This window comes from Zalophus californianus, chromosome 1, assembly GCF_009762305.2.
Source record: "Zalophus californianus isolate mZalCal1 chromosome 1, mZalCal1.pri.v2, whole genome shotgun sequence".
NCBI classification, from domain to species: domain Eukaryota; kingdom Metazoa; phylum Chordata; class Mammalia; order Carnivora; family Otariidae; genus Zalophus; species Zalophus californianus.
The window spans coordinates 52,834,065-52,854,338 of record NC_045595.1 but is presented as its reverse complement, the minus strand read 5'-3'; the positions used below and the strand labels follow the sequence as shown (position 1 = coordinate 52,854,338).

Below are 20,274 nucleotides of genomic sequence, written 5' to 3'. Positions count from 1 at the left end.
CAAGTCTTGAGTGGGGAGAACACAGGGCAATGGAACAGAAGTATGCATGACAGAACTGCAGAGAACACACACGGGGCATGCGAGAGACAAAGCTATTCATCTATCCTTTTGAAGAGTTAATTTCAGAATAGGTAAGAATATTCTTTTAAAGATCATGATTAACTGAGAAGTTGCAACTGTTTCATATTAGGAGGTTTTACACAGATTTATTTGTAAGTTAATGTGTATTCTTATACCTGGACTAGAACCAAGTAGTTTTCTATAGGTTCTTCTACAACAAAACTATCTGTTGCTAATGTCTTTGACACTCAAGATCCAGTTAATACAAATTATTTTAAGGGTTAATGATTGTTTAAAGTTTAATTCAAGACATTTATGTTCAAAGGCCTATGGTGTATCAAGAAAAAAATTTATTTAAAAAAAACTATGGCAGTTTTCCATTTGGTTCATTTGCATTTAGCCTTACAAGAATTGATGCTTATATTATACTTCTAAGATTTCAAAGCACATTATAATGGCAACTTGGTGGGGGTAGGTATTATCCCATTTATCCCATCCCATTATACCTTAAGTTTAGTAGCATAATTAAAAATAAACCAATCCACAGCAGTTTACTGTACTGGTAATTAGAAACTCAATGATTTTGTCTTGCAACAATAAGATCTAAATATTTCTAATTTAGCACGGATTTTTTTTTAACCAGATAGTTGAATAAAGACAAATGGGGGCAAGCTCTTAATTTCTCTCTACAAATTAGCAAAAAGTAAAGGAAGAAACAAGTTGTCTCTTATCTGCCCTTTCCCATTGGTTAAGTCTGGAGATGGAATCATGAATGAGTAAAACCTCATTCCCACAGATTTTAAGATGCCAGTCTGTTCTTAAAGACAGTTCAAGAATAAGAAAGCACAGTGAGGCTGGCTGACCAGGCTCCAGGATGGAACAGTGAAAGAAACCACGCTATTCAAGAATGCAGTTGGAAGGAAACAGACAAAAAGCAAAACTGCTCTTTGAAACTGTTCAATCTGAAAGCAGAGGCACTCTCTGTAAAGCAGAACACATCCGTATCTTCCTGTCTGCTCTCAGGCACACGAAGCATATTGTAAACCCCAAGATGTAGATTAACACGGAGCACAGTTAAGTTTAACAGTGTCCAGTCACCTTAGCATTATCAGTGCACTTCTCTGAGCTGTAAAATGTAAGATCCACCTCATAAGACTGGTGTCAGCATTAGTTGCTGTGTGATCTCAGATGCTCCCATGCCACGGCCCATTCTGGAATGCCTTCTCTCCTTCTCTCCTACACTTGGAGTGGCAACCTTCAAGGACCAGTTCAAATCCAACTCTTTCCTGGAGCCCTCTCTGCATCCTATGCTCCTGAAATCCTGCAGGACTTACTGTGCTGTGTGTCCAGCTCTCTGTGTACTCTACTGCCCTGCAGCCTTGGTTACTCATCTGTTCTACCACCCTAATTGTTCCATGTCAGCCTCCTGAAGACCTGGTGTGTACCTCTTTGAATCTCCACACCTCCATGAACTTGACAAGGGGTCAACATTTGTTAATGGACAGAAGCCACGATTAAACACGAACAATATTTAATTTAAAAACAATGTACACCTTAGGGGCACCTGGGTGGCTCAGTTGTTAAGGGTCTGCCTTTGGCTCAGGTCATGATCCCAGGGTCCTGGGATCGAGTCCCACATCGGGCTCCCTGCTCCGCGGGAAGCCTGCTTCTCCCTCTCCCACTCCCCCTGCTTGTGTTCCTGCTCTCGCTACCTCTGTCTCTGTCAAATAAATAAATAAAATCTTAAAGAAAAACAATGTACACCTTAGAATATCTCACATCCCTTCCCTCCTTTGTTCTCCCACAGCTAATGGCAAAGCAAGACCGATCAAGACTAAGATTTCAGAACCAAGAGTCAATTTAATTTTACAGTATCAAAACATGGAAACCCCCCAAATTCAACATAGCAGCTGTTACGTTTGCAAATGAGAAGGGTCAGCTGTAAAAATACAGCCCCTGGAATAATGGTCACAGGGCAAACTGCAGGAACATCTCCCTGGGACCCTCTATTGCTGATACAGTCAGGAAGTCAGGGCCAGGGGCGCCCTGGCCAGTGGCCCTCCTCTTCCTAAACCCTACTTTCTCTGTCTCAGACTGCATCTTGAAAATGCAGCTCCCACCCAACAAAATGCACTACTTTATGTAACTGTTTTTATAATTCAAAGGCATATGTAACTGTCATAAGAACTTCTGACTGGATCAGGCTAACTGGCATTCCATTCCACCCTGAGACAACAGAATTCAGAAAAACCAACTTGATAGATCAACATAACCTGCTGTCTTAAACGTTTTATTTCTGTTTGGCTTTACAAAATACCAAAAATAGCCCACTCCTACCTCCTCAAAAGCCTCAGGCACTGGGCACCCCCACGGGAGGATGAACAGGAACACACACCTCACGGCTGGTTGGCCATGAAGGCTGTCTCAATCAGGCTAGGATGCCGATGTGATACCTGGAGGCACCTCATCTGGAAGAGGCCTGCCTGGAGTAGCAGAAACTCTGGGGAATGCTGCCTAATAGGATAACTGTCTCTCCCCATTTAGAAATCAGGTGTTAAGTGGTAAGAGGTAAGATCAAGTTTCTATACCAAGTGACTGATGCTAATTTTTATTTTTTAAAAAACTTTTTAAATATACAGTTACAAACTTGAGGAGAAAGCAAACAATGGTTTAAAAGGTGCTTTTAAAATTTTGTGGACTACTGGATTTTAGATGCCATGATGGAATGATTGTTCATTATTCTGTAACAATAATGGTATTCTGCCTATATAAAAAGAGTATTTGTATTCTTAGGTGATTCATACTAAAAATTTAGAGATGAGGTGTCACTGTATGTGAGACTTGATTTCAAATGGTTCTGGAAAAGAGAAGGTGGGTGAGTGTGTTTGTGATGTGTTGTGTGGATGTGCTAGCCATAGAGCAAGACAGGGTGAGAGGAGGTGAGCAGAGACTAAGGCTTGGAACACTGAGGCACAATGAAAATGGAAAAAAAAATCACTATCACATCTAGACAAAGTTCATTTCTACAAAAAGTAAGCTAACATGCTCTGACAGCCTCTCAAAACAGAAAATCAATGCTGCCCTTAAAAGCCAGAGAGAGAAAAGGAAAGAAGGAAGCACACAGAGTCCCAGCTATGTGCACTGGGGCTCCATGCTGTCTTTCTTTTCTCTTTGGTTAAACACCTTTATTGAGATATAATTCACATACCATACAATTCACCCATTTTTTTTTTTTTTAAGATTTCACTTATTTATTTGCCAGAGAGAGAGAGAGAGAGCGCACACACAAGCAAGGAGAGGGAGAAGCAGGCTCCCCGCTGAGCGAGGAGCCCGACACGGGGCTCGATCCCAGGGCCCTGGGATCATGACCAGAGCCGAAGGCAGACTCTTAACCAACTGAGCCACCCAGGCGCCCCAATTCACCCATTTAAAGTGCACAACTCAGTGGTTGCAATATAGGAACAGCTGTGCACGCATCACCACAATCTAAGATTAGAACATTTTATCACCTCCTATGTAGTCATTCCTCATTTTGCCCCAACCTCTACCCCCACTCCTGGCAACCTCTAGCTTACTTTCTGTCTGTACACATTTTTAAATTCTGGACATTTCATATAAATGAAATCCTGTAATATGTAGCCTTTGGTGACTGGCTTCTTTCACTTAGCAGGTTCATCTGTGTTATGGTATGTGTCAGAGTTCTTTCCTTTTTTACTGTCAAATAATATTCCAGCATTTTCCAGTCTAACACCCACGTTTTATTGATCCATTACCTAGATGGACCTCTGGGTTGTTTCTACTTTGGGGCTATTATAAATAAACAATGTTATGAACATCAGTGCACATGTTTTTCTATGAATGTATGTTTTCATTTCTCTGCGTTATATACCTCAGGGTGGAATTGCTGAGCCACATGGTAACTCTATGTTTAACTTTTTGAGGAACTGCAAGACTGTTTTCCAAAGTGGCTGCACCATTTTACATTCCCACCAGTAATGTATGAGGGTTCTAATTTCTCCACATCCTTGGCAACACTTGTTATTGTCTTTTTGATACTAGCACCCTAGTAGGTATAAAGTGGTATCTCTGTGGTTTTGATTTTCATTTCCCTGGTGGCTAATGATGCTGAACATCTTTTCATATACTTATTGGACATGGGTATATCCTCTTTTGAGACATGTCTATTTAAATCCATTGCCCAATTTTTAATTGGGTTTATGTCTTTTTATTACTGAGTTGCAAGAATTTCCAATATATTCTGGATACCAGTTCTTTTTTTTTTAAGATTTTATTTATTTATTTGAGAGAGAGAATGAGATAGAGAGAGAGCATGAGAGGGGGGAGGGTCCAAGGGAGAAGCAGACACCCCGCTGAGCAGGGAGCCCGATGCGGGACTCGATCCCGGGACTCCAGGATCATGACCTGAGCCGAAGGCAGTCGCCCAACCAACTGAGCCACCCAGGCGCCCTCTGGATACCAGTTCCTTATCAGATACAGGACTTGCAAAAAAACATTTAAAGCACAAAATTTTAAATTTTGATGTACTCCAATTTGTTTATCTTTCCTTTTGTTAGGTACTTTCTTGTTTAATGCTCACAGTAGTTGTGAGTAGGAATCATTGATCCCATTCTACAAATGAAGAAGATGAAACTCTATGAAATTAGGGAAATGACCCAAGGTCTCACACAGGGCTGCTACACATGGTCTTGCCCTGCACAATGCAGTCGGCTGAAAAGCAGCAGTCTTGGCTACTTGCTGGAGCTGCAATATGGATTCAGGCCTTCTGACTAGGCCAGGGTTCAGGCTAGTCATTCACTCTATGAGTGTTACAGTGTAATACGGTTTATTTTTAAAGAAAATCCTTGGATTTTATACATTCAACGTCCTAAAAATGTTGCCATTACTTAAAGGGTTTGGAGTTCATCTCTGGAAGCTATACCAAGAGGTTGCAAGTGGCAGATTTAAGGAACACACTCGATTATGGTGTGGGGAGACTTTAGTTTATAAGGAAGCCAAAAGTTCAGGGCATCAAGACTGCAATGAGGTAAGTTATTAGGCTGGCTTACACCATATTGAATTTATATACACTGTTATACATACCAGTCAATATAAAGCATGAGACATGTTATTTTGTGGTTCAAAGTAGATCTTAATCTCTAAAAAATGCAACAAAAAATGTCTCTAGCAATGACAACCCAGATAGGACAGATACCAGAGAATGGTTATAAAATGTATAAAAAGTAATCATCTTGATACATTTTAAAACATTTTGACATAAAAATTGGCCATCTTTTTACTTCTTGGTCATACCAGCTATATATGGAACAAAACCACTGAATTATTAGAGCTAAAAAGGATTTCACATATGGTTCAATCCCTTTATTTTAAGTGGGGAAGTTGATGTACAAAATTTTCAAGTTATTCACCCAAGTACTCAGGAGAACACGAGCAGAACAAGGACTAGAATTTAAGAAGGATGCAGTTCCCATGTTCTTATTCTGAATATTTGCTGTTTTAACTCTGCTTTTAGTATTTATGATTCTCTTCTTCTCTCTCCCATAGACCTCTAAGGGGATTATACCATCCAAGACAGCTAGCTCTTCAGCAGGGTGGAGACTCGGACCAAACTTCATTGTTTATCCTCCAATTGGATTTTTCCCCAACACCAACTTATCTAAACATCTCCAATCTATGTAGATAACTCTGACAGCAAATAAAAGGGATTCATTTTATAAAGTGAGTTCTGAAGGGATACTGCCAAGCCTTGTTTCAAAAACCAGGCTCTTGTTTCCAATCTAAGAATTAAATGGCTTTCTGCCTGCTGTTTCTGCCTTTCCTCTTCAATTAGGGGAGAAGGCCAAGGCTGTGTCTCGAGGGATTGCTTCATAAGGAAAAATCAAGGCAGGATACAGTCTGAGGATGGGCCAGTGCAGGCTGGAGGTGGGCTAGCAGAGGGCTGTGGGAAAAGCGAACTGGATTCACGAGCAGGCTAGGTCAGTCTCCACAGTGATTCCTCTCCACTGGAAACAGGTCTAAGTGCTGACACGGAGGTTTCCCACAGCTTCTACTGGCCTCCAAAGGCATATTTGTCATCAGAGGCTCTTGATGAAGCTGTACATAAATATCTGACTGTTGTTAAATACAAAACAAAACAAAAAAAATATTCCACAGGAACCAAATTAAAACCATCTGTGAGGGGGAGAGGCCAAAAACTCAGTGTAAGTGCAAAAGGCCCAGCAGAAACCCTTGTTAATTGTGTTATTTACTTTGCTGAATAGTAAATTGTCATGCCAATGAAGTCATATCACATGACTATAATGTTTTTCATATGACTTTCCTGCTATGAGAGAAATGGGCACTTTATTTTCTAGAATTCTGAATTCTGTAGTAGATGAGTCAGAATGTGAGTTTTAATTCAGAATCAACTCTTCAGCTCAGCCTTTTTTATTTCTGCCAGCCTGTTCATGATTTTACATCTTATGTTATCCTTGACGTTAAACTTTATTTTTTAACGATCATTCGTTAATCTCTGATTCTGCAGGAAAAAAGTTCTGCTTAGCAAATGCTTGACAAAGATGCAAATTCTATTAATGAAGTGCTGTAACTGCAATCCTGAAATCGTAACTGCATGACACAGCATCAAATACTGATGATATAGTCAAGGCGAGGGAGGAAAACAGAGCCTAAAAGTAATCCTGGAGTCACGGAACTTGCAAACCTTCGAAGATGAGAATTTCAGGGGAATTGGGTTATGAAATTTTGTTATTTGAATTTCTCAAGGATATAGCTTGCTTTATTACCTCTCTTATGAATCAGTCTTTTCTCTCTATTTACATGGGGTTTGAAAATTATCTGGCATTTCCCGAAACAGCACAATGTCGAACCCGCAGTTGGAACTAACTCAGTACATGTGACCAGGTACTTGATGAAAAATAACCCTAAGAAGATAAGTCACAGCAAATTTTATGAAAAGATGGCTAAGTCATTTGTGCATCTGATTTACACTGAGCCTTTCTTCAGTGAAATTCAGCAGTTTTAAAGCCATTTGGTGAGCACTTCAACAGCTTCATGACTTGGACATCTTGTGCTTCGTCAACTTTAAGGCCATTTCCTTTTGTTCAATGGGGATAAATAGGGATGAACAAAAGAGAACTCGGGTCAATCTCCGAGTATCTAAACTCATTCTCAAAATGGCTCTTGAAAGGAAAGATCAGACCTTTCATGCAAAATTCCTCATTCGGATGGCAACGTTTTAAGAGGGCAAAAAGTGGAGTTGTGGGGGGGGGGGGGGCGTTCCTCCATGGGGCCTTCTAATACTTCATAGGTAGAATATAACTATAATGTGGCAGCTAGATGGGCTACAGACTACAGACATGGATCTCTTTCTTAGTCCCCTTTAGGAAACACAACATTAGCAAAAACATTTATGAGGAGAGTATTTAAATTTTTAAGCTACAACTCAAGATAAAGTTAACCTACCACACACATTCCTCATTTAATTATTTTTTTATTGCATCCTACCTCTACAGCTTCTCCTCACTGAACTCAATGAAACAGGATAATTTTCTTTACCTACTAAGTCAATCTACCAGTCTTCCTCTTTTCCTCCAAGCTCTATTACCACCCTATCTCTAATACCATTCAGTCATTTCCATTCATTTATTCCATTACCTCAAAATCACCATTACATCAAATACATTCATCTTTATAAGTGTGGGCTGCCCACCCCTCCCTTCCCCACCATCACCACACTCCCAGTCCCCACTCTGCACCCTGCATCTCAACCCCTTCTCCAAGAGAAACCAACCTGGTGATTTGTCTGTTAATCTCAATCTCAACAGCACTATGATTACACTAGTAACCTAGACTAAAATAATGGCAATCAATCATCTGGGGCTATTTGATGAGGGTAGAAAGGTGGGTGCAAAAAATTGGGTTGCATTAATCAATCTCACTAAATCTAGGTGATTCTGTCTTGAATATATCTTCCAATCCATTATTCCTGTGCTCCCTTCTTTGAAAAGAAAGGGATTTGTAGTCTCTAGTAGGATGAGCTTTGCATCTTCTTTTATAAAGGGTCTATATTTGGGGAGATAGACTACAGGTGTTAAAGGATAGGGGATTGTTTAACAGCATCAAAACTTTTCTTTCTTTAATGAAAAAGGAATTATCTTGCTACAACATGGATGAGTCTTGAAAACATCATGCTAAGTTAAAGACAGCAGACACAAAAGGCCACATATCATTTGATTTCATTTACATGACATGTTCAGAATAGGCAAATCCATGGAGACAGAAAGTACAATAGTGGTTGCCAGGCCTGGAAGGAAGGGGGAATGAGCAGTGACTGTTTAATGAGTATGGAGTTACTTTCTGGGTGATGAAAATGTTCTAAACTTAGTAGTAAGGGTAGCACAACAACTCTGAATACACTAAAAACCACTGAATTGTACACTTTAAAAGGGTAAATTTCATGGTATGTGGATTGCAACTCAATAAAGCTGTTATTAAAAAAAAAACACACCTTATCTGATTTCCGATAACCCTGGCTCCAACTACATTCTCATGATTCTGAGTAACACTCTAAAGACTCTTGGCCTCTGAGACCTTCATTCAGCCTAGAATGCCCTCCTCCATTTCCCTCCCAATTTTTATTTTTAAAGACAGCCTACTCATCCTTTAAAACTAACTGGTGATGGATGTTAACTAGACTTATTGTGGTGATCATTTTGGAATACATACAAATATTAAATCATTACACATAAACGCTAATATATAATGTAATATGTCAATTATAGCTCAATAAAAATTAAATTAAAAATTAAAATTTATTTACTTATTTTTAAAGATTTTATTTATTTATTTATTTGACAGAAAGGGAGACAACGAAAGAGGGAACACAAGCAGGGGGAGTGGGAGAGGGAGAAGCAGGTTTCCCACGGAGCAGGGAGCCCGATGGGACCCTGGGACCATAGACCTGAGCCAAAGGCAGACATTTAATGACTGAGCCACCTACGTGCTCCAAATTCTAAAATTTAACTGGAATACTTGTTCCCTTATGTGTGAAGCTTTCTTTGACATCCCTACTCCCCCAGGCAGGAGTAACTGCTCTCTGAGCACTTAATATATATAAATGACTAAAATATTTTTGATGAGTGGCACCTGGGTGGCTCATTTGTTAAGTGTCTGCCTTCAGCTCAGGTCATGAGCCCAGGGTTCTGGGATCGAGCCCCGGGTAGGGCTCCCTGCTCCGCAGAAAGCCTGCTTCTCCCTCTCCCACTCCCCCTCCCCCTGCTTGTGTTCCCTCTCTTGCTCTCTTTCTCTGTCAAATAAATAAATAAAATCTTAAAAAACGTATATATATATTTTGATGATATTAGAATGTACTATTTACATCTGTTTTTCATATTAGACTATGAGTACATCTCACTAACTTCTGTATTCAGTTACCAGCACAGTGAGTTGCTATCAAATTTTTTTAAAGATGTTCAGTAATTCCTGTTACAAAAAACAGGATTTGTACAAATACATATTTTATAAACAATGTATAAAATGATACAGTCAGATAAAATTATCTAGTTGAATCTTTTGCAATTCCAGAGTTGAGGCATAAAAAGAGTCCAAGATGAGAACTCGGCATTCTTGTTGCATTGCTAAAATAAATAAATCAGGACCTTTCTATATGGGATGAAGAATTTTGTATTTTTATTACTCAACACCTGTTAATGCATTGGGAATCAAATACATAAATCAAAATGGTACCCTCACACAGATTATATATATAGATATAGCTATAGATATTTATTTACACACACACATTTTTCACAGTAATGTAAAATAATGTAGGTAGGGCAATGAATTTTGTTATGTCTTCTGCTGAGCATTATCTTAAAACACAGCCCTATTTAGAACACTGAGAGACATAAAACAGTTAATAACAAACAAAAAGAAATAATCAATAGTAATACAATAATAGTAAGGGACTTTAACACCCCACTTATACTGATGGACAGATCATCCAAACAGAAAATCAACAAGGAAACAGTGGCTTTGAATGACACACTGGACCAGATGGATTTAACAGACATATTCAGAACATTCAATCCTAAAACAGCAGAATACACATTCTTTTCAATTGCATACGGAACATTCTCCAGAAGAGATCACATATTAGGACACAAAACAAGTCTTAACAAATTAAAAAAAAATATCAAAGTGATACCATGCATCTTTTCTGACCACAATGCTATGAAACTAGAAATCAACCACAAGAAAAAATCTGGAAAGAGCACAAACACACGGAGGTTAAATAACATGCTACTGAACAATGAATGGGTCAACTAAGAAATCAAAGAAGAAACTGAAATTTACACAGAAACAAATAAAAATGAAAACACAATGGTCCAAAATCTTTGGGATACAGCAAAAGTAGTTCTAAGAGGGAAGTTTATAGGAATACAGGCCTACGTCAGGAAGCAAGAAAAAATCTCAAACAACCTAAACTTACCTGTAAAGGAGATAGAAAAAAGAACAAACAAAACCCAAACCCAGCAAAAGGAGTATAAACAATTGTAACAGAAAATTATTAAAACCTATATGCCAAAAATTGGACAACTTAGAAGAAATGGACAAATTCCGAGAAACATTATAACCTCCCAAAAATGAAGCAGGAAGAAATAGAAAATTGAACAGACCAACTGCCAGCAAAGAAATTGAATCAGTAATCAAAAAAACTTCCCACAAACAAAAGTCCAGGACTAGACAGTTTCACAGGTGAATTCTACCAAACATTTAAAGAAGTGTTAATACTTATTCTCAAAGTATTCTAAAAAATATGAGGAAGGAAAACTTTCAAATTCACTCTATGAGGCCAGTATCATCCTGATACCAAAACCAGATAAAGATGCCACAAAAGTGGGAACTACAGGCAAGTATCTCTCATGGATATAGATGCAAAAATCCTCAACAAAAAATGAGCAAACAGAATCTAACAATATATTTAAAAAAATCATACAACATGACTAAATGGGATTTATTCCTGGGATGCAAGCGTGGTTCAATATTCACAAAACAATCAACGTGATACATCACATCAATAAGAGAAAGGATAAAAACCATATGACCATTTCAATAGATGCAGAAAAAGCATTTGATGAAGTACAACATCCATTCATGATAAAAAATAAAAATAAAAACAACCCTCTGCAGAGTAGGTCTAGGGGAAATATATCTTAACATAATAAAGGCCTTATGTTAAAAGCCCATAGCCAAACATCATACTCAATGGTGAAAAACCAAGAGCTTTTACCCTAAGGTCACAAACAAGACAAGGATGTCCACTCTCACCACTTTTATTCAATATAGTACTAGAAGTCCTAGCAACAGCAATTAGACAACATAAAGAAATAAAAGGCATCCAAATTGATGAGGGAGGAAGAAGTAAAAGTCTCATTATTTGCAGATGACATGATACTTTGTACAGAAAACCCAAAAGACTCCACCAAAAAACTACTAGAACTGATAAATGAATTCACTAAAGTCCACAGGATACAAAATCAATGTACAGAAATCTGTTGCATTCCTGCACATTAATAATGAAGCAAAAGAAAGAGAAATTAAGAAAACAATCCCATTTACAATGGCATCAACAACAATTAAATACCTAGGAACAAACTTAACCAAGGAGGTGAAAGGCCTACTCTAAAAGCTATAAAACACTGATAAAAGAAATTCAAGATGATGCCAAGAAACGGAAAGACATTCCATGCTCATGGGTTGGAAGAACAAATATCGTTAAAATGTCTATACTAGCCAAAGGAATCTACAAATTTAGTGCAATCCCTATCAAAATACCAACCGCATTTTTCACAGAACTAGAACAAACAATCTTAAATTTTTTTAAAGATTTTACTTATTTATTTTAGAGAGTGTATGTGTGCAAGTGGGGGGAGAGGAAGAGGGAGAGTGAGAGAGAATCCCAGGCAAACTCTGTGCTGAGTGCAGGGCCCAATGCAGGGCTCAATCTCATAACCCTGAGGTCTTGACCTGAGCCAAAATCAAGAGTCAGACACTTAACCAACTGAACCACCCAGGTGCTCCCAAACAATCCTAAAATTTGTATGGAACCACAAAAGACCCCAAATAGCCAAACCAATCTTGAAAAAGAAAAGCAAAATTGGAGATATCAAAATTCCATATCTCAAGTTACATTACAACGTGGTAGCAATTAAAACTGTACGGCACTAGCATAAAAATAGATGCACAGATCAATGGAATAGAACAGAAAACCCAGAAATAAACCCATTATATGGTCAATTAATCTTCAACAAAGGAAGAATGAATATACAATGAAAAAATATCTCTTCAACAAATGGTGTTGGGAAAACTGGACTGCAACGTGAAAAATAATGAAACTGGACCATTTTCTTTCACCATACACAAGAATAAACTCAAAATTGATTATAGACCTAAGAGTGAGACCTGAAATCATAAAAATCCTTGAAGAGAGCACAGATAGCTATCTCTCCAACATGGGATGTATCAACATATTTCTAGATATGTCTCTTGAAGCAAGGGAAATAAAAGCAAAAATAAACTATTGGGACTATGTCAAAATAAAAGGCTTCTGCATAGTGAAGGAAACAATCTACAAAACTAAGGAAACAATCTACAAATGGGAGAAGATATTTACAAATGGCATATCCAATAAAGGGTTACCATCCAAAATGTATAAAGAACTGATACAACCTAATACCCAAAAAACAAATAATCCAATTAAAAAATGGGCAGAAGACATGAACAGACATTTCTCCAAAGAAGACATCTAGATTGCCAACAGACATATGAAAAGATGCTCAATATCACTCATCATCAGGGAAATGCAAACCAAAACCACAATGAGATATTATCTTACATCTGTCAGAATGACTAAAATCAAAAACATAAGAAACAGCAAGTGTTGGCAAGGATGTGGAGAAAAAGGAACTCTTGTACATTGTTGGTGGGAATGCAAACTGGTGCAGCCACTATGGAAAACCTTATGGAGGTTCCTAAAAAATTAAAAATAGAACTACCCTATAATCCATTAATCACACTACAGGGTATTTACCCCTCCCCCCAGAAAAACAAAAAAACCCACTAATTGAAAGGGATACCTGCACCCCTATGGTTATTGCATCATTATTTACAATAGTCAAACTGCAGAAGCAGCCCAAGTATCCACTGATAGATGAATGGATAAAGAAGAGGTGGTATATATACAGTGGAATATGGTTCATCCATAAAAAAGAATGAAATCTTGCCATTTGCAACAAAATGGATACAGCTAGAGAGTATAATGGTAAGTAAAATAAGTCAGAAAAAGGCAAATACCATATGATTTCAGTCTTATGTGGAACTTAAGAAATCAAAACAAAGAAAAAACTGTTTGATATAGACTCTTAACTATAGAAAACTGATGGTTACTAGAGGGGAGGTGGGTGGAGGCATGGGGGAAATGGGGTTGAGGTAGGAAGAGTACACTTATTATGATGGAAAATAAGCTGAAATAAAAAGACAAAATTTTTTTAATTAAAAAAAAAACCACAGCCCTAGTTAAAGCTCTTTTAAAAAAATAACGATACTTCTCTCAGATTAGGATTGCAAATTCTAATACCTGTAAGAGTCATTAACTCAAGAGCATCATTTAAATGGAGAATATCACCTAAAAAATAAATTTGGGCAAAAAACCAACAAATGTGTGTCTCTAGGTGGTAAGGGACAAGTGTAGGAGATTTCCTTTACATGCAGAATACTTTTTATACCTTCAGATTTCATATAAAGTACATTATTTATCTATAAAATTTGCATCCTTGCTCCAGCTAACCATCACTATTAAGAAATGCAGGCCTGGGCTTGCCAGATCTGATTTTTCAAAGAGGTTAGAAATGGGAAAATTCAGATTTTTATGTAAAATTCATAAGTTTTAAATGTTGACTTTATTCAGAATTTAGCACACAGGGCAGGCCAAAAAAACACACCTGCAAGCCATATATGGCTCACAGGCCAACCAGTTTACCATCTCTAATCAAAAATTTGATGTGTAGCTTATGATTACAAAACTATAAATATAATTTAATGGGGGAAATCTTCAAAAAGAAAACTCCGACTTGTGGATGAAGCCATATCCCCTCCTGCCCCACCATCTATTTAGTCACTATTGCTCTCTTAAACTTCCCCTTCTCTTCCTGGGTCTTTGAAAAGGCTATTAATGTTTGACCAGCTAAAATGCAAAGCAGGTCAGATCTCATCAAGGAATCTGCCCATTATCCTAGCATCTGCTCTGTTTTAAAGAGTGAAATTTGGGGTCTATTTCAAGTTGCAATTCATCTAGCCAACAAGAGAAAGGTATATGAATAATTTCTAGCTGGGTAGAAATATTCCCTCAGCAAACCAGTCAAACAATTGCATGGTTGAAAAGACCTGTAAGTTATTTTAACCTTATCATCAGGCAGTACAATGCTACGCAAAGGATAAAATGGCAGCCGTGATCAACATAGTGTTCTGAACCATGTCTGGGAACCAATCACAATTTTGGGAAAAATCTCAAATTCTCTTTAAGTTCAGCAGAGATGCTGTTTATCTTCTGAAACTGAAGCTAAGAGACTCTATGTGGGTCTAACTATTGGTTATAAGTGGAATACTACATCTATTAAATGCCCAGAGGACACCAAGGCAAGTTAAAGAAGAACTGGTTTCAGCTTTTTTTTTTTTAAGTTTTATTTATTTAAATAATCTTTACACCCCATGTGGGGCTTGAACTGATGACCCCCAGATTAAGAGTTGCATGTTCTTCTGACTGAGTCAGCCAGGCACCCCAGAACTGATTTCAGTTTTAAAAGTAGTACTAGAGATGTACTATCTTGCCTCTCTGGTGTGCCTAAAACTCTCACCTCAATCTGGGGAAAGTTTCAAAGGATTTGACTCTGGTAGTTTCAATTTTCTTTACTCAGTGCTACTAGCTCCAATTTTCCAAACAGCAGCCTTTGTTTGCCACAAACTAGTCCAGTATCGGGCCTGAATGTCTACTCAATGACCTCTGGGGCCTGCGCCTGTGGTGAAGACACACAACCCCAGGCAGGGGTGGGAATGGGGTGGGAGTCAATAAATAGGACAATAGGACTAATGGCATCTTTGCAAGTGTTCCACTCCTGCGGGACACAGGCACTCAAGGTTTTCTTTATGTAGCTTGTGGAAATGATAAGACAGGCCACATTTCTCCTAAGAACTTCTTCATGGAAATTAAGATCTGCAATATATTCTAATTGACAAGCAATGTGTAACTCTCTCAGGTTGTGACTGGGGAAGCCATTTTATAGTAGAGTTCAGGGACCCAAGAAGATGTATCCAATTATTAAATAAAAGCCAGGCATGTTCTCTCTGAAGAACATGGCCAGAGCCCAATCTTCCCTGTCTTACATTCTGATGTGTGGATATCAGAGACTACTCTCCCATGGCCACAGGCATGCTGTTCTTCAGAAAGGACCAGAGGTGCTTGAAAATAGATAATCCATACTCCCTTTAATTATGTGCATTTGGCACCTACTATACAACAATCTGCACACATCAACATCCAGCGACTGCAGAAGGTTCCTTCTCTGGTAACTAGCAGACTTATTTAGCAATGTTTGTTCTAAGGGAAAAAAATCATAATTTACCGCTTCCTTACTGTTCCATAAATCTGAGTATCAAGTAGGTTTCAAACACACCAGTCCTCAGTATAGAAAGCTCGCATTACTCTTACCTCAGCAGCTTGGGTCTCTTGATGCAGCAAAGTGAGACCAGTCAAGTCTTCTAAGAAGGAATGTGAAGAATTAAACACCTTCGCTAGGAAATTAAATCCTTCTCGTTCATACTGATCAAGAACCTGTAAAACATTTATATTTTTTAAAAGGGGCTGGTTTTAAAAGCATATTACAAGATTTTCACTTCTATAAGCACTTGTCAAAAATGAAACTAAAACTAGAATTAAACATGGGGATAATAACGCAATCTGGAGGGCAAAAACTGGGAGGGCTTGGGATTTATCATTTTTCCTTCTTAGAAACAATGACAATATCCTTTTCCAATTCTGATGACAATTTTTCTCAAATAAAATTTAAGTTTCATGACAATTCACTAAAAATTCCAGAAAAGCTGGGGTTCCTACTTCTAAAGTTCACTTGTTAGGAAAAAAAAAAAAAAAGGCCAGAAAAGAGCCAAGAAAAAAATTAAAAAGGATAAAGACAAAGAGAGGGACAAATGGATGGGAAATGTGATCTACCGGTAGCCATATGTTTTTTTAAAAAACAGAATAGTTTAAAAACGTAAAAATAAATTTCACCAGGCATGTCACAAAAGAGGATATCCAAATGGCCGATAAACATATGAAAAGTTGCTCAACATTACAAGTGGTTAGGGAACTGTAAACTAAAACCATAATGAAATCTTTCTTTATATACACCAAAATGGCTAAAATAAAAAAGAAGATACCAAGTACTGGCAAGAATGTAGAACAACCGGGATTCTCACGGGAGTGCAAAATGAGAAAGCCATTTTAGAGGCTTAACACTTATATGTCCTGTGATCAAGCAATTCGACTCCTAGATATATATACCCTACAAAAAAAGGTATGCAGTTGTGTATCAGAAGACCCAAACAAAGTGTCCATAGCAGCACTACTCATGATGGTCCAAACTAGAGACTACTCAAGTGTCCATCAATAGTAGAATGAATGAACAAAGGGGTATATTCATGCAATAGAATACTACTTAGCAATGAAAACAAACTATATCTACTTGCAACAATATAGATAATTCTCACAATGTTAAAGGAAAGAAGAGAGAAGCAATATTTACTGCATGATTACATTTTAAAAAAAAAAGAACAGGCAAAATGAATCTAAGTGTGGAGAATGGGTTACCCATGGAGGGACTGTAACTGAAAGGGGCACAAGGGAGGTTCTGGATACTGATAACATTTGTTTCTTTATCTGGGTGTTGGTGTACTTTGTGAAAAGCCATCAAGCCCTTTTTCTGTATATATGTTGTCCTTCGATAAAAAGATTAAAGGCCTGCAAGTCTTGACAGGAGAACAATTTGAGAATGTCTGAGTTCTCAGAAGCAAACAAAATAATGATTATTATATTTAAAAATTCAAAGATCACAGGAATTGTGAGTGTTAGGAAATAGTGAACCAGAATGTCTCTAAAATTCTCTCAGAACTTGGAAGAAATAAAGAGATGAATGTATCAAAAAGCAGACATTGAAGATAAATCCAAGAAATCAATTACACATGAAGAGAAACGCTGGAGAAGCAGTAACACAAGAAATAGAAAACAATTTTTTAAAAATTTCTCCATAAAGAAACAAAAATGTATAAACCCTTCAATGCAGCAATTCCACTTCAAAGACTTTTCATACAGATATAGTTGTTCATGGGAAAAAAAATATGTAACGATGCTCACTGAAACACTGTTTGCAGTAACAAAAGATTAGAAGTGACTACTCTTTAATAGGGGGCTGGTTAACAAAATTATGGTGTATTTACAATCAAGGGCATAATCTAGATCCGTTAAAAGAATGAGGTAGCTCTATAGAATTGATGTAAACTTATTTCTAAGACATACAGGTATATTAAAAGCAATGTCCAGACCATATGTCTAGTATTAATGTCTTAAAAAAATAGAGAGAGGAGGAAAGAGGAAGAAAGGGCAATGTAGCTGTGCATATGCCTGTTTATGCATGTAAGATCTCTGGAAGAATACATACAAGTCTATTTTTTCCCCTAGTGCTGGAGGAAAGTCTCAGAGGAGGAGGAGGAAGAGCTCTAAAGCCCTGATAAAGCTGGAGCTAGGAGCGGCAGCCCTCCTTCAGCCACGGGAAACAAAGCCGCAGTAGTGATAAGTTAGGAGAGCAGGGAACTGGGGACCAAGAAGCTCTGGGGTCTGACAGCAGGCAGCAAGGTCATCTGCTGCCAGAGAAGGGGATGGGTGGGCCATGGAGCTTGAGGAGGTAGTGATGGTCTGGGACAGATGCATGGGGAATGTGAGAAAAGGAAGTGGAGGTCCCTGCTCAGGAGAGAAAATATACATTTTGGGAGAAATGTGGTTAAAGATCCACCTAAGCTTTGGCACTCACAGGATAAAGCTAACCAAGAGGTCAAAGAAATTGAGGGGCTGCTGAGTACCAGTGAAGGGAGCCAAGGAAGGTAAGGTAAGACCTGCAGGCCGGAGGGAACAGATACACTGGTGATCATGGAGGAGCAAGGGATGATCAGTACGCCTCAAGGTACACAAAGCAAAGCCTTTGGTTGATGAGCCCCAGTAAATTAATCTGACAACCCAATGCCTGGATAAAAAGGCACTTAGTAACTGAATCCCTCAGTAATAAGGAGATTCCTTACAAACAAGAATTTTATCTTAGGAAAAATATGCATGAAAATTAAGTGATCTTTTTCAAAATGATAAATACTGTGTGCTTAGTGATCACTTATTTCTGAATCACTAAGCTCACTAATTAACTACTCTGTGCCAGGTTTTCAATAAGGTAAAAGAAGAAACAGGCTTGAAAAATGGATAAAAACCTTTAAAAAATTAAAATAATTCCAGAGATGATACTTTGTTGGACCTTAATTAACCTTTCAGATTTCAAGCCCATGTTTCCACAGATAATTTTGCAGTGCTACAAATGTGAATAGCAGAAAAACTAACAGCAAGAGCAGGAGTAAAAGCCTCCCCCATAATCAAGATGTACAGAAAGTTTAATGCTGAAACACTATTCATTGTTCTGGCTTCAAAATTATGTGGAAAAACTTAATCCTCCGGGGGCATATTTAATCATGCAAGAGTTTTCTAGTATTCCCTTTATGTGCTGGGAAGTTAATCTGTGTTACGAGTATAAGCAGCTTATAAAAGGTACAAGGAAGTTTTCCCCTACAGTTTGACCTTCTTAAAGGGGAAAATGTGTTTTAAATTACCCCCCCCACAAAAAGATACCATTACAATGAATATGAGTATTGCAACAATGTGTCAGTCTACATAAAACATAATGAACCTAAGTAATTATATAATACATGGTACTGAGAAGTGTACACATTACATTTTGATAGGTTATAAATACTCTAAAGGTACTGGGAGAGTTTGCTAAGTTAGAGAAATAAGACTCTTTTAATACAAGGATATGGATCTTTTCCTGATGAACATGATTTTCCTTACTTCACTGTTTTATAAGGCTAGGTGAGCTATACTCATGTCACATTCATACTGCTGGACAAGGATTATAGAATCTCTTTTTAAGACATGGTTATAGGAGTATCCATTCTCTTGCTGAGATTCTTTGTTGACTCTTTACTAGATCAAACCCATACCCCCCAGCTAGGCATTTAAGTCCCTCCAGAACCCTCCAACTTTGGACAACTCTCTGGAGAATGCCTTTCATAGGGTTAAGATCGCCTGACAATACCATGAAATGATTTACATTTCATGAGAAGCAGAAGAGATACATGGTTTACAACTCTTGTCTATTCTTAAACAAGGATACGAGGAATTGAGTACTCAACCTAAAAAAATAGTTTATGTGTTTTCTTCTTTTAGCTTATGTATTTTCATGCAGTGTCTGCAAACCTCTTATTTAAAGTCTCTGTTGTTTAGAAATTGTATTTACTTACTCTAAATGATTTAAAAATACACATGTGTCATGATTTCTAATATACTCAGGGAAAGTTAGCCCAATATCCCAGATAGGGTAATAAAAGAGTATGGCTGGAAGCCACCAGGACCTTTAATTCCCATCCTATGAAAATCCACAAAAGAAGGGTCAAAACACTCCCATCTGATGGACAGTCACCCAGTAGTCTGCAGAGGCTTTGCTCCAAGGAGGGCAAAACCCTCTGTTTTCCAGTTCTGTTACTAACAGAGCCATTCCATATCACTTTGGATAATGAGCTGGAAGCATCACTAATAAGACCAGGAAACCCCCTGATCCGCTTCTGTCTCTTGGTGTCTGGGATTTCTCTCATCATAATAAAAAAGCAAAGAGGAGGAGAAAAAGCTCTGATTTCAGTAGCCCTTACAACTACTGTCCCACCTTCACTGCTCCCAGCTCCTTTCTTGTTTCCTTTTGGTGCTAACCACTGAGAGTGACCCCCTGTCTTCCCCATCAAGTGAGATCTTTCACTTCCATCAAAGTTCAGCTCAAG

General features: G+C 38.0%; 1 protein-coding gene across 8 annotated transcripts in view; it reads right to left on the bottom strand.

Annotated features, from left to right (window-relative positions):
• Positions 1 to 20,274, bottom strand: part of ATG7 (autophagy related 7) — a 232,123-nt gene that overhangs the window by 102,398 nt on the left and 109,451 nt on the right. For 7 of the 8 annotated variants that reach the window (XM_027587382.2, XM_027587378.1, XM_027587380.1 and 4 more), the window contains one exon: positions 15,842 to 15,964. The exons of the other annotated variant lie outside the window; for it this stretch is intronic. In XM_027587382.2, the coding sequence (XP_027443183.1) occupies positions 15,842 to 15,964 (123 nt within the window). The remainder of the gene's footprint in view (positions 1 to 15,841; positions 15,965 to 20,274) is intronic. 8 annotated transcript variants of the gene reach the window in all.